Here is a 14,121-nt window from a genome sequence, read left to right on the forward strand (position 1 = left end):
AATTGTTCAGGAGCTGAAGGGTCACTGTTAAAGTTTCCCTACCACTCTTGATTTTGTTACCATGTGCAAAATACTGTGATGAAACACACAGTATTCTGTATAGGCACCTGAGGCTCAGAAAATATGAGTCTGATCCTGAATTGGTACTCAGATAAATACTCTTTAGTTATGCATTACATCTTGAAATAGATTATCATAGAAGATAAAGTTCTGTTGTCTGAAGAAAATAACCCTTTGCTGGATATCACATAATGAAAAAAATCCAAAATTATAAAATTAACAAGAGGTAATATTGAGAATTCTTTGACTTCTCTGCTGTTGAAAGTTTTATGGAAAGAGGGTTGCACCTGATCTATATAGTTCAATACATGTACTGTTATTGATTCCCTCTAGTGGTCTGAATTACTAGCAGCAACTTTTATTTCTGTGATGTCATTAGTTCTTGTCTGGTCCTCTGGACAATTTCACTCCAGTGGGATTAGTTTTTATGTCTTAAGACTTTTATTGGAAAAAGAGAAAGATGGTCTTTAGTTTTATGATTATGAAAGATCTTGTCTCTCACTGTAGATAATTTTCTTTATGAAGGAGATAAGTAGACTATTGTGATTTAGTTTGTCCAGTGTAACTTGTGCTTCTGAGATGGAGATGTGTAACACGCATCTTGTGAACCACAGTTCATCAAAATTCAGTGTTTACAGATCACTTCCTTTAAAAAAAAAAAGTTATATCTTGTCATGAAAACTCTTTGGATTCCAAAACACACGAATTTCAGTTTAAAAACAAGTGAGAGATGCAATGCAAAAGTTCTGAGTTTACCAGTTCCACAATGATAGGGAAAAAAGCCTGAAAGGACATTAATTCTTGCTTTTTTATGAAGATTGATAGTTTCTTCTCACTGGAAAATGTTACTCTGTCTTTTCAAATTTCAGCTGAAGGAGTATGAAGCTCAGCACAGGCAATCAAGTACTGTAGATGCTACAGACTGGCCTGATGGTTCTTACTCGACTTTTGATGGGTCTTCCAATTGTAATGTAAGTACCTGTCCTTCTGATACAGCTCTACAGTATCATTTAATATTCTATGGCTTTTATTGCTGTCCAAAAGTAACCTGTTTTACAATGGTGATTTCCTTAATGGCAGCTTATGCACCATTTGACCTTGTGCTGCTGCGTTCTGTCAGCAGAAAATCTTTAATGTGAATTTAAAATCTTCAAGGTCTGGTGTTGTGGGCAAAGATCAACTTTAACTGTATATATAATCACTTTTTTTTTAATACAGTCCTTTGTCAATGAGCTTTTGAAACACAAGTGATACCAGGTGAAAATAGTTGTATTCCAAAACGCACAGAAAAGGCTTTTTAGATTGTTTAGAGGAAACTTTTACACTTTACTTCTCAGTTACTCTAAATCAGCAGAGTTTCTCAGGCCTTCCTAGAGCTTGTTGATGCATCCTAGCTGAGGGTCTGACTAAGTCCTATCTGCCTGCTGCTTTCAGACAGTTCCAGCTCTGCATTTGCTGACTCTCAGCCCAAAGAGTTTGCAGCTTTTGCCAGACCCATAAACAGTAAGGCTGCTTTCCTCCCTCATTTTTACTTCCGAGCTGTGTAGCTTCTCTTGTTTTTATGGACACCAGACAGTCTTTGTGTCATGCCATAATGAATTAATTATTTTTTCCTTCCAAATATCTTTATTTTCACTGCATAGTTTATTCCCCTTCATTTCTCTAATTGAAAGTTCACAAATAAATCTTACAGATGAACACACTGGGCTGTCAAATCCAAGCTCTTTGTAGCCCATATAATTGAATCATAGGCCTCTGAGCCCATTGATTGATTTATTTATTTTATTGTCAATGGAATTTCCTGCTAAAAGTAGCAGACAGTTGGCATCTCCTCCCTAAATGAAGAGAGGAATGCTATGTCATTTTATGAGATGCATAAAATATGTTGTGGTAGAGAAAGATTTTCTTGTCTGTATATTTAAAAAAGAAAGAAAGGGGAAGATGTCCATCTTCAGTTAAATGGGAGAAGAGGTGGATTGATGTTGCCTTATACTCTATTCTGATATATCAGAAATGTGGGAGGAATAGGGAAGGAAGGATCCTGACTCCTCTGCACTGGTTGTTTATCTGGGTAAAAGCTGTCTTGATCTATTCCTCCTTAGTATTTATAATCTGAACTTTCTCCCGTTAAGGCCTTTGGCTAAGGTACCTGTAGCATAAGAGCTTGGAAACTCTCATTCACCTTGGTCAGAGCTCAGGGGGATACTGAGTTGCTCTCTCAGGTCTTATGACAGTGGTTTACTCTTGTGTTGAAGTTACTGAAAGCTGTGCATACCTCTGAGGACAAAATGTGACTCAGTATTTTCTCCCTAATGGAATGACTTGGCATCTTTTCTCTGAAATTGTTTTCCTTAGCTGTCTTTACGCTTTGATCCTAGTTGCATCTCTCTGCTCTTCTGGTAAGATTTTAAGCATCTTCCTGCTAAGTTCTGTATGGGTTCTGTTATTCCATAGTTCTAAATGCCTTTGAAGATTTTTGCCTTTGCTGTTAATTTTTATCCCAGTTGCATTTAACAGAAGCTGTGAAACTGCGTACCTTCAAGGGAAAATCAGATAATGTGCAGAAATGAGGTTTCATGTTGGAACAAAAATCAGCTTGGCTTCTTTTTTTGTGGCCCAAAAAGAAACTAGGGTAAACTGGGGTGAAAGACTTTGGGCTATACTTGCCATGCAAGAGGGAGGAAACCAAGGAGTGCAGACTATCATATATGTCTAGAGATAGGGCTTGTGTTCACCCAGACTGCTTTGCCAAAGGACATTTCTGTTAATCTGAAATGACTAATTTTGGAAAGGTGCAAAGATACTTCTGTCTTCAAGCCCTTTCTTTGCCAAATAGGTTGACTTTCAATGCCATTTGTGTGATTTGTACAATGAGATTTTGGAAACTGAACTAAAATCCACCATATTCATTTTATAGAGGCCATGAAGCAAAGATGTTTTTCCATATTTTAAAAACATTCCGTTAGATAGCCTTTTGCCTTCTAACCTCAGAAAGTAGTTTAAAATATCAGTCACTGAAACTGAAATTTCTGGTTTGAATTAGAAGTCCTTGGGCAATGCTCTTCTGGTTTTGTTGGCATTTTTTCTGTTTTCTTGTTTTTTTCAGTTTCATGGCCAAACTGTTACTAGGCAGATTTTAATGGAATATTGTGATCATACGTGATCATTTTGTGGATGTTTTGTATGCACAAATGAAAAAGTGAACTGCAGGATAATGGCAAATGGAGGAAATTTAGCAAAGGCATAATTTTTCTCTACCTTTTTTAGTTTACTTGCTCTGCATTTGTTCAGTAACCTTGGGGATTTAAGAATGATCAAGAGACTAGTATAATGGCGCACTTTTTTTTTTTTTTTTGCTTATCCTTTTATCTTCCCAGGAAGAGGAGACTTGCTGCTAGTTAGGAGGACTTGGGAGGTTGAGTCATTATGTTTTTATGGAGAATCTTGGTCTAACTTTGCCCAAGGGCAACATTTCAGGGAGAAAAAGATGCTGGAATCTGAGCCCAGGGAGAATCTGAGAATGAAGGCAGAGGGTCTGGAGAGCTCCAAGTGTTTAAGTACTCCATACTGTCAAGTCAGTTCTGCCTACAACATGAGAACAACCACCTACAAAATAACATCTAAAGGGCAAAGCCCATTAGTTGTTGTTTGTCTTTTTAAAAAAAGACGACCACAATTGTTGTTGTTGTTTTTAAACTTGTATAACTGTCATGTGTTTATGACTAATAGCACTGGCGTTGATACTAATCTCATTTTAAAAATTTTAAGATTCTTTTTCCCAGCTCCTCTTCTTAAATTAATGTTCCAGGAAATAGAAGCTTGCATTTCATACCCTTATAAAATTACATCCTGAAACTGAGAAAGGATTGAGAGGCCATCTCCTCAGCATCCAAAGGGAGGCAGCCTGATGTCATTTGTGGGCTGTTAGTTGTATGTCCTGTGCGTTTGCTTTTAAGAAACAAACAAACAAAAGCCTGGCCAAGCCAGTAGGTGACTTGGTTCTCTGCCACTTCAGAGCAGTTTTTAGCTTTCAAGCTCACTGCCCTATGTCCATTCTGTTTCACAACAAAGTATGCGGGTTATTTGTTTGCTAATGTCAGAGGGCAGTTGCAACTGTTTTCCATCATGTATCACAAGTCTGAAACTCCTAAAGGTTTTTTACAAATTTATTTCTGAGTGTTTATTTTTCATCTCTGTTGGAATGAAGGCTGCACACAGCAACTCTCTAGACAGGCTTTCGTTGCCTCTTGCCAAGTGTTGGGATGTAAAGCAGGTGCGGATTACAAATGAATCCTTTTTTGGATTTTAGATAAGGGCCTATTTGTCCTCAGGAGTCAGAAAGTCCAGGGAAAGAGAGGATTTCAAAATTGTATCACATTCTTTCTGTATATTGAGGTGCCTTTTATACTTCTTAAAGGTAGAAGTTCATTTGATAACTTTGGGGGACTGAAATGCTCTGTTCTTCTAAAGCAGAAGTCTAGAACCGCTGCGTCTTCCCCCCATCCCCAACTGCTCTGTTTGTAGGGCTCCAGCCCAGCTTGGAGGACCAATATTAGGATAAACCAATATAAATCCTTTTCTGTGTCCTCTGCTGAAAGACTGCTAATTGGTACCAGTTGTCATATTTGATGCAGAAGTGGTGGGAAGGAGAGGAGCAGGAGGGAGACCATGACACAAGTGTATATAATACATACACTGTCACTAAAATGAACCGCTAATTAATTTTGTTGCCATCCTCTGTAGATGCAAGTAAACTGAAGTTGTAATTATCGCTGGACTGAACTATTTTATTGGTCTCATTTTGGGGGTTTTTGTTTTTCAGTTTTGATCAGCAAATAATGGTCAGCCATGCAGAACTCATTAACACAACCTTCCAGATAGTGTAACAGGTCTTTGTGTGAGGAGTGCCTCAGCGAGCTGTGCTGCACTTCTCCAAGATCCCCTCCTGCTGTGTGTGTCCTTATCAATCCCATTAGAGAGGCCATAAAATTCATGAGCCTGGAGAAAAATAAGCATCTCCCTCCAGCAGAGGTGCTCCAAAAGTGCAGTTCACGGATAAGGCGATATTCCTATCCCAGCCAGCAGTGCTGTTTTACCTGCTCTCCAAAATCTTTTTTACCCAGGACTGTCGATGTGGCACCTTTATCAGTACTGAATTCACATCCCACTTATTTTTGTTGGAGACAGTGGCAGCAGTTCTGCAAAACTGGAGGTGTACAGTGCAAATCTGCAACTATTGTTGTCTTGTATTGATCCATTTCATAATAGGAGGCAACAAATTGAGTCCACACAGAAATAACTCTAGCCAGAGGGAAATAATTTTTAGTTGTTCCTGGTCTTTGTGTTATTTCATGAGGACATTTTCATTTATTAAGTTGTTTAATGGGGCTAAAAATTAAAAGAATATTCAGTATTGGTTTTGTATCTACTACTGTTGTCAAAGACAGAATAATAGACTAGAATGGACTTTGGGTCATATTCATTTGAATTGGAGTTGTGCTGTAGCTGTTGAATCAGGATTGTATTGCCTATGCACTTGCTCCCTTGTTGGTATAAAGCTAAGTCTGATAAAAGACTTAGTCTGATAAAATTATCTCTGACTTATTACAGTTATTACTGTGTTCGTTGGTAAATGTGAAGAGTGAGAAGAAAAGAAATAATTACAATATAACTTCTGTAGAACTTATTACCTCAGAGTAAATCTAAGAGTAACTATAGTAAATCCATGTTATGCTGGGTTATATTGTATGTCAGTGATTCAGGTTGCTGATGCTTTCTAAATGCAGCAGTTTTTAGATTGATTTTTGGTTTTATTATTGATGGATTCTTGAAGCCTTTAATCAGTTGTTCACATTATTATTGCTAATAATATAAGACACTATATTTCAGTGGATGTGAAAAAGCCCTCTTCATGTTCTTTTAATATAGTCAGTGTAACTCATTAGAACTAAGTTAAAAGTCAGTGAATATTGGGAACCAGTATTTAGTATGAATAGAGACTAGGATATGATGAGAATTTGTATTTTAAGCACTAGTGTTTAAACTGAAATAGCATAGATAATTCGAGCATTCTGAAAGCTGTTTTCATTGCGGATAATCTAGATATTCCTGCACTATATTAGGCCATTTTTGCTGTTATCACAAGACTTACCATTTTTTTAAGTTATTTTTTTTCCCATCAAAGGCTTAAGGGTGGAAGAGGATGTTTCTATGTTTCACTGCTGCTTGAAGAGCTTCTTGCCCCCTCCAGGGCCTGTATGCTCTTTGAAATAGTGGAGGGGGTCTAATACTGAGCATGCCTATGAATGAATGCAGAGCTTTCATCTTTGCTTCAAGGAATCTAGTGACCCAATTTGTGTTAAGATTTCTGACAGGCACTGATGTGCTTCAGTTGGATGGTATATTTATTACTTCTCTCCACTTTCTTATAGTAATGTTACTGCTTAGAAAGAGTTATGATGTAGAAAGAGCTGGTAATAAAACACAGCTTCAAAATGATATTGCGAAGTTCCTACATTGTATGGCTAACACAGGAACCTGCTCCCAGGAGGCACTGGCTGTCCTCATTTTCCACTGATCTCATGGGAGGTGTTCAGCACCTCTCAGTAGAAGCCAGTAGCAAAAAAATTACAGCATATTTTGTTATGATCTTTCCCCCATCCCTATGCATGCACAAGAGCAGAGTTTCCCATGAGTATAGTAACCCACAGAAGCCTTCACAAGAGAAACACAAATCACCATTATAGTATCTAGGACACAACACAAAGTTTGAAGTTAGATCAGTGCTGTGCAGTGTTGATAGTAGAACAGGAGATCATAGTTATATTTGATTTCTAAAAACGCTGTAGGCTTTGTTACCTATTCAGTCTGAAATTTTCCAGTATATTTTTAGAATCTGCAAGAGAAACACATTTATTTACGAATAAAACTAAACCACTTCTATTATAAGTATTATTTACAGTGGAAGATCTGCCCATGTTGTCATCAGATATCGTTTAGCTAGATGTGTGTTGGTAGACTGGATTTGGTCTGATGTAGTAAGTCTATAGTAAGGTCTCAGAGAAAGATATTCCTGCTGTTGTGACTCAAAGAAGAGAACTTACAATAACACACAGGCAATGCCTGTAATTAAGTGTGTTCATAACCAGCGGTGTTTTGACTGCGTTCAGACAAGCCCTATTGTCTTATTTTACCACAAAACGTTTGGCTGCATATTTGAGGAGGGTCAGAGCTGGGAAGGCAAGTTGAACTAATATTCATTCCGATGTGTTACTTTGCTCTTTTATACCTGTTGAACCTTGGGCAGCTGCCTAATTTCACTGCTTATTACCTAGAAGAGGGGGCAGGGTTACCAGTTTTTTCCTATGACCATTCTCACTGCATGTATCATCCAGCAGGAGATGCTATAAACCACAATGTGGTTTCCCAGCCCCCATCTTTTCTGAGACTCAGCCTGTCAACTTGGAACAAAGCCTTGCTCAGTTCAAGAATTAGAAGTCTCAAAAGCCATGTGTTTCACTGCCCTATTTGGCAGACCCAGACTGAATAATCTTTACTTGTGGTACAATAGAAAAATTTGATTGAGCTCCTGTCGTTTACCACTTGCCTCCCCCTGCCTCTGGTGTTTCCTTCCTCTCAGTTGCGATGCTGACTTTAATCATTTAATTGTTAAAGAATGCTGTAAAAATGTAATTTAAATTACTACACCTCTCACTAGAGGGTCTCTCTCTCTCTCTCTCTCTCTCTCTCTCTCTCTCTTTTTTCTTTTTTCTAAATGATATGTGATATGAATTTCACTTTATTTCATGTCTTGCTGTTCTACCCCTGGTTTTCTGAAATGGCGGGAAGTTGGTTTCCAGGGCCAGTGGTGTACGCCATTCATTAGGAGTACAATATACTCCAAAGAATAAGGATTCTCCCCAGGCCGCCTTAGCCTTACCGAAACACAAGACACAGTTGAGAGAGCCTTTCCCAGGCATAAAAGAGCCTGCAGGAGCATTGGAAAGGAATGCTGCATTATAGCAGATATGAAATAATGTAATGCAGAGCTTCAGTCTGCCACATACATACACCCATGATGAGTGGTACATGAGTACAGTCGTAATGTCATTAAAATTAATTATTCTAATCAGAGAGAGGAACAATTCACCGTGAGGAAACGTATCTGGCTTACAGATGCAAAACGTCAGCAATGTGCTTTTCAAAGTTATTTAAGTAAAACCTGGAAACAGTTAACATCTAGGAATTTGCCTAAGCAGCTATTCTAGTATCAAGACAGACCTCCTGGGAGAATTAAATTTTTTCACTCTCATTACTTATGACAAATATTTCCCACTAATTTCGGCAAGCAATGTCGTCACCCACTAATGTGTAATATATCTGTCACCAGCGTAGCCATCGGACACTTCTTTGATTTCCTTGTAAGTAATCACAGAGCAAACACAGACGTGGGATCGCCTCTTTCTTCAACTTACCTAAAAGGGCTGACACCACCTCATTTTTTAGACTTTTACAATCTTTGCAATATGTGTTTTAGACTCTTGCAGTTAGTTTTGTTAAGTGGCAAAAACATTTTTGACCTCTTGTAATTTTCTTAAAATTCTGGAGGCAATTTTCTTCCTAACCTCAGAATATGATGTGGATTATCACATCTGAACTTCACACGGTTTTCTATAAACAGCTCCTGCAGTGATTAGAGGTTTACAAAACTTTCTTAATGAAACCTGAAACCTTCACAACTCAAGTTGCAAGCCCAAAACTTAGACCAGTTTCACTCATGGGCATGAACTTTTAGGGGAATCTGGGTTATATTTCAAGGAAGTCGCTGTCATGTTTCACTTGATGTGGGCCAGTATGTTATTGAAATTGGAGAACACTAGCTGGTTTTATCTGAAGCTTAGAATTTTCCATAGGGTTTTACATCAGAGTTTTGGGGCTGAGGTAAAATTCAAGTTAAAGCCAGCCAGTAAATCTAGTTTACATGACCCCTAGGGAGCAGAAAGCTGTATGGTTATTAGCACAAAGATGGAGAAACTGAAAAAGTATTTTTGGCTGGGTGGCTCATTAAAAAGCAGCCAGTCATTAGAACTAAATGGTTAGTCCTGCTATGGTTTCACTGTGTGACTGGTCTGGGGTGAGCCCAGGTTAACTGGACATTGAAGGTCTTTTAAGGTAAGGGAAGTATTTCTGTGGCTTAAAGAGGGTTTTGGTGTGGTATGCCTTTGCTACTACCTTCCACCAATGGATAGCGCTGCTCCTAATTAGTGTAGGTTTTGGTTGGCGTTTTCTTGTGTCCTGAGAGGAATTGTCCAAAGTAGGGATTTGCCCCAAGGTTTGGAATTAGGTATAGTTGAATGTAAAAGGAGTGCCAATTTACTGGAGCATCTCACAGTCTGTTTTCTAGGAAGGGAGATGAGAGCCCAGCCTAGGAGAAGTAACTGTCCATTGAAAGTCACGCTGCAATGCTTCATAAAGCAGCACATGGCAAGTTTTAGACCCGTCTGAGATTTCTAAATTAAACATCATTTGCCTTTCCAGTTCACAGTGATGTGATGTTATTTTTTTCTAGCACTGCAAAACGAGAAAAAAAGTATTTAAGTTCACTAATTTAAAAAACATTGAAGCGAGGTTTATTTTTCTGTCAAATTAGCCATTTATAAAGGGGAATTCTCTGGGGGTCTTTTTGTCAAAAGAATTAAAAATTGAAAATAAAGACAGCCTGGTAAAGGGCTTAAGTTATATTTCCTATAGACACAGCCTCCACTCTAGCGGTAGTGTTTGAGGGTCAGTCCTCATCCTGGCTTTGCACAGATTCTCTGTATTTTTTTTTCTTTCACTGAAATTCCATAGACAGTAATTAAGGAACTGGAGGCCAGCAAGAGGTCAGCAAGCCTTCGTCAGTGAAAACAGGGATTGTTCGCCATGTACAACACTCCCTTTTTTCCTTGTGGTGAATAGAAGATTTGCTTAGAGCTGATGACTTATGCCTTTCTTGCAAGTTATGCAGCTAGCGAGTAACAGGGGAATCAATCAGTGAGCAGAAAACAGCTAATTGAATCCAGCATCACGCTTTTTTCTCCTTTACATATTCAGCTCTGGAATCGGAGCCAGTTTGGTGCCTGATAATGTAACTCCACAAGAAGAGACATTTTGTGCACAGGATTCTAAGCGAATACAATACTTAAGAAGAAGGGTCTAATCCTAAATTTTAGGGTTACGAAGCTGCCTGCAGTTGAGCACTCAGGGGAATTACTTGAAACTGAGCTTTAGGCCTATAAATGCCGAAGCTGGTAAGTCGCTGAGCATGTAGCATGATGTGGAGAGGATGTGCCTCCTGTTTCAGAGAGGGAGAAAGAGAAAAGGCTTTTGTGGTTATTCTTAGGCACGGCACAGCATGCTTGGCTTTTCTCAGTTCTGTTTTTCCTTTCCTTGGGCTTTTAAGCTCTCTTCTGTTCTATTTTCCTGTCTCTAACTTTATCCAGGCATCTCTAACAAAAAAAAAAAGTTAGATTTTTTTTTTTTTTTTGGCGGATGTAAAGCCTGTTAGAGAGAAAGAAGAAAGGACACGTGTAGCCACGTCTCCTAAAGTGAACAGCGAAATCTCTTTGCATTTACTGTCGAGCTTGTAGTTCTGAAGGGAGCTAACAATGGGTGATGTGATACGCACATAAATCTGGATGTGTATATTTGCCCCACTCTGCTGCACAAGAATTGCCTGATAGCCAAAAATAATTGCAGCTTGGGCTTAATCAGATATTAAGAGGTTTCCTGTTTTTTTAGACTGGAGATTTCCTAGAGATTTCAGTTTGGGGCTGAACTATTAGCAGCCATAAAATGAATTGTAAAAGATTAACATCTCTCTAAATGGCTTCATACAGCTCATGTAAAAGTCATGTATGTTTTTGTTTACAGAGCTGAAACAGATTAATTGGTTATGGGAGCTTTAACTGGATATCATCCTGATATTTCTTCAACATTTTTATTAGGACCTGGCTAGCAGGCTTTGCATATCTTGTGTTTTATAAAGACTGCTGCTGTAACCCTGAAGCGTTTCCGAGCGTAGTCCTGCAGAAAGCTAGCTACTTACTTCTGGTTTACATTTGGGCAATTAAATCCAAATACCCTAATAAATGTTAGCTTTTTGTGTGTGTATGTGTGTGTGAAGCACTGATTCAAAGGCGGAGGTGAGGATTTTATGCTGTGATTCTGTATGCGGTATGTGAAGTGGACCGGATGTTTTACAGTTACAGAACGAGGCGTATGCCTTGCCTCCAGAGCCTGGGGGCCAAGCAGGCGGCAGAAAAGAGTCTGCATGAGAAAAGTGGTAGGAAAGGCAAAGAGGAAGCCGGGAGCAGACCTACAGAGAATTCCCTGAATAACAAAGTACATGTGTTAATTTCTTGTTTGTGCCTGGATGTAAGGCTTTTTTCTTTGCTCTTACCTATGAGATGATGAAACGCATTGGCATTCAGAGGTACACAGTTACGGAAAATATTCCAAGTGTACGAGACGACAGAGCTGGCAAAGGGGGTTGTTCTCTTATGGATTTGAGAACATCTCCGTAGGTTTACGGCCACATTTGTTGGTGGCGAAGAGCTGCGCAGTGGGGACAGGCCTTGGCCTCTCCGCATTTTTCCAGCCATGTGGTACGTGGTGGCTGCAGTCCTCTCCACACAGTCGTCAGTACTTACAGATGCTGTTAATTTAGTTCCTGTTCCCCCGTAGCCCTGCATGCATTCGTGTGGCAGAGCTCTCCAAGCTGGCGGGGTTTCCGYGCTGTGAGAGCATTGCAGATGTGTCAGGGATGCACTTGTTCCAAGCGGAGCTGGGAAAGGAGCCTCCGCCCGAGCAGCGCCGCCAAATTGGCCCCAGAGGCTTCGCTGTAGCCCCGGCTGCAGAGCAGTGCGCTATCTCTTTAAAGCAAGTATAATTTTGTGTATTGGCTTGGTCAATTTGTTATGGTTTAAGACTGTGGAGCCAGCTGTCTGCAATCTGATGTAATGTTGCCATGGAAACCAGAAATGAAACACTTAAGCATTCACCACAGAATTACTACATACAGCATTAGCCAAAATAATTAAAAGTTGAGCCATATGGGCTTTTGGATGGAAAAAATTTGGAGCAGAGAAGATGGAAATTAAGTTGTTCCYATTTACAGTACTGTAAATCTGTTTGTTTTCTCCTTGGAATACACGGAGAGGCCTGCTCCTAAGGCACAGGGCAACAGCGGTGCGGAGGGACGCCGGGTCGCCCCRCGAGGCGCTACCCTGCTGTTCAGCGCGGCAGGACGGCCTCGCGCAGGGCCAGCACAGCAGCCGCGGCAGCCCGCGCTGCCAGCGCCGGCCGCCCTCGGAGGGGCACCTGCNTCAGCGCGGCAGGACGGCCTCGCGCAGGGCCAGCACAGCAGCCGCGGCAGCCCGCGCTGCCAGCGCCGGCCGCCCTCGGAGGGGCACCTGCGCCGCGCCGCCCGGCCGCCCCGCGCCCTCCTTTCCTGGGTGTCCTTCTGCTTAGGGCGGCAGTTTGCCGCCGTGTCCCCTCTCTAACAAACTGTCTTGTCTTTTGTAGCGCTACAGGACGTTGGGAAAACTTCCAAGGGGAGAGCGAGCAAGAGAGAGGGACCCTGATAGCAAGCTGCGTTGAAACTTTGTGCCAGAGCGTAGCTGCTAGAGCTGTCCAGGAAACCATTTTCCTAGCCCACAGGAATTCTTGAGATTAGGATAACTTTCCCATCTGAAGTCAGGAAGAACAACAACAACAACAACAACAACAACCATCTCTACAATCTTGAAAGTGGGCAGGGAGAATTGGTTAAATAGGTGAAAATGTTTACGTTTGATCATTTCCAAATATGTCACTTCAGCCCGAATGTTTGGCATTTCTTTTTTTCTTTTTAATATTAGCTGTAAAAGAAAAGTTGCTTGAGCTGAAGAATTAAACATTGTACATGAAAAGGGAACATTTTGATAATTTCAAATTTTTTCAGTTGTTTCAAAAACAGGAAGTGAATCGAAAGTAATCCTTTTCCAAAACAGTTTGGTTTTCAAGGAATCAGCGTTATTTGACAAGAAAGTTTCCTGACCAGCACCACTGGCATAGTGACAGATGTTTTTTGGTCTTTTTGTATGAAGTTATTAACCATCCTTTTCCTTTACAAAAGACTTTCCGTGCCACGTGCTGCCCAGTATGAGAGGAAATAGACTGCTAGTGAGACTCTGACTTTGTTTTTAGTCAAACTATTACCCAGTGGTTCCCGTTGTTAGATACAAGCTGTACTCAGATCTTAGAGCTGAGCATCAGAGCTAGGAAGTATCTGTCACTGCATATAAAGAGCCTTGGCTCATTGGAACAAAGGATGCAGAGAGTCCCGAAACTGCAGGAAATACCAGCTTGCTCTTTTTAACATGTTACTATATTTATTTTAAAGTGTGGTAGGGGCCCACTGTATCAACCACTCAGATTTGGTATCAGTATCCTGTATTGAAACTATTTTGATGCTCACTTTCACTGTGTTAATAATGAATGAGAATGTCAGGCATTTTAAAAAGTTCTCTCCTTTTTTTTCTTTTATTGAATCTTCATACAAGACAATGAGGGGAACAGGTTTTTTATTGGATACCAGTGGGCCAAAATAAGACCAGTTATTTTGTAACTCAGCATTCTTATTCTTCAATGAAATCCTGGGATGGAGGGCTGGTTTTGAGCTATTCTCTAAATCTGACAGAGCTCACAGTTTTATAAGCAGTAGTCTTGCAAACCAAGGGTATATGAAAAATAATGAAGGAAAGAAATGACTTAAAGTAATTGCATTTAAAATAAACATATTTCAAGTGCAGAGTTTGCATGATGGTTGCTTGCCAGGATTGCTTGATGGCCTAAAAGGTCTTGCCTGAACTTCTTTAATTACAATCAATATTCTGTTCTCCATCTTATCTAAATATGCCTGATGAGGTATGTCTTGTTGTTTGACATGTCACCAAGTTCTCCCAGCCATAACCTCTGAGTTAATGCTCATCCTGCAGCTTAATCTATCTTGATATAAACAGATTCTCTTAATCCTCTTTA

The 14,121-nt window shown here is 40.0% G+C and overlaps 1 protein-coding gene across 2 annotated transcripts in view; it reads left to right on the top strand.

Annotated features, from left to right (window-relative positions):
* The window catches only part of SASH1 (SAM and SH3 domain containing 1), a 128,877-nt gene that overhangs the window by 77,340 nt on the left and 37,416 nt on the right, over nucleotides 1-14,121 (top strand). For both annotated transcript variants that reach the window (XM_026083832.1, XM_026083839.1), the window contains exon 8: nucleotides 930-1,031. In XM_026083832.1, the coding sequence (XP_025939617.1) occupies nucleotides 930-1,031 (102 nt within the window). The remainder of the gene's footprint in view (nucleotides 1-929; nucleotides 1,032-14,121) is intronic.

This window comes from Apteryx rowi, unplaced genomic scaffold, assembly GCF_003343035.1.
Source record: "Apteryx rowi isolate R43461 unplaced genomic scaffold, aptRow1 scaffold_118, whole genome shotgun sequence".
In the NCBI taxonomy this organism is placed as follows: Eukaryota; Metazoa; Chordata; class Aves; order Apterygiformes; family Apterygidae; genus Apteryx; species Apteryx rowi.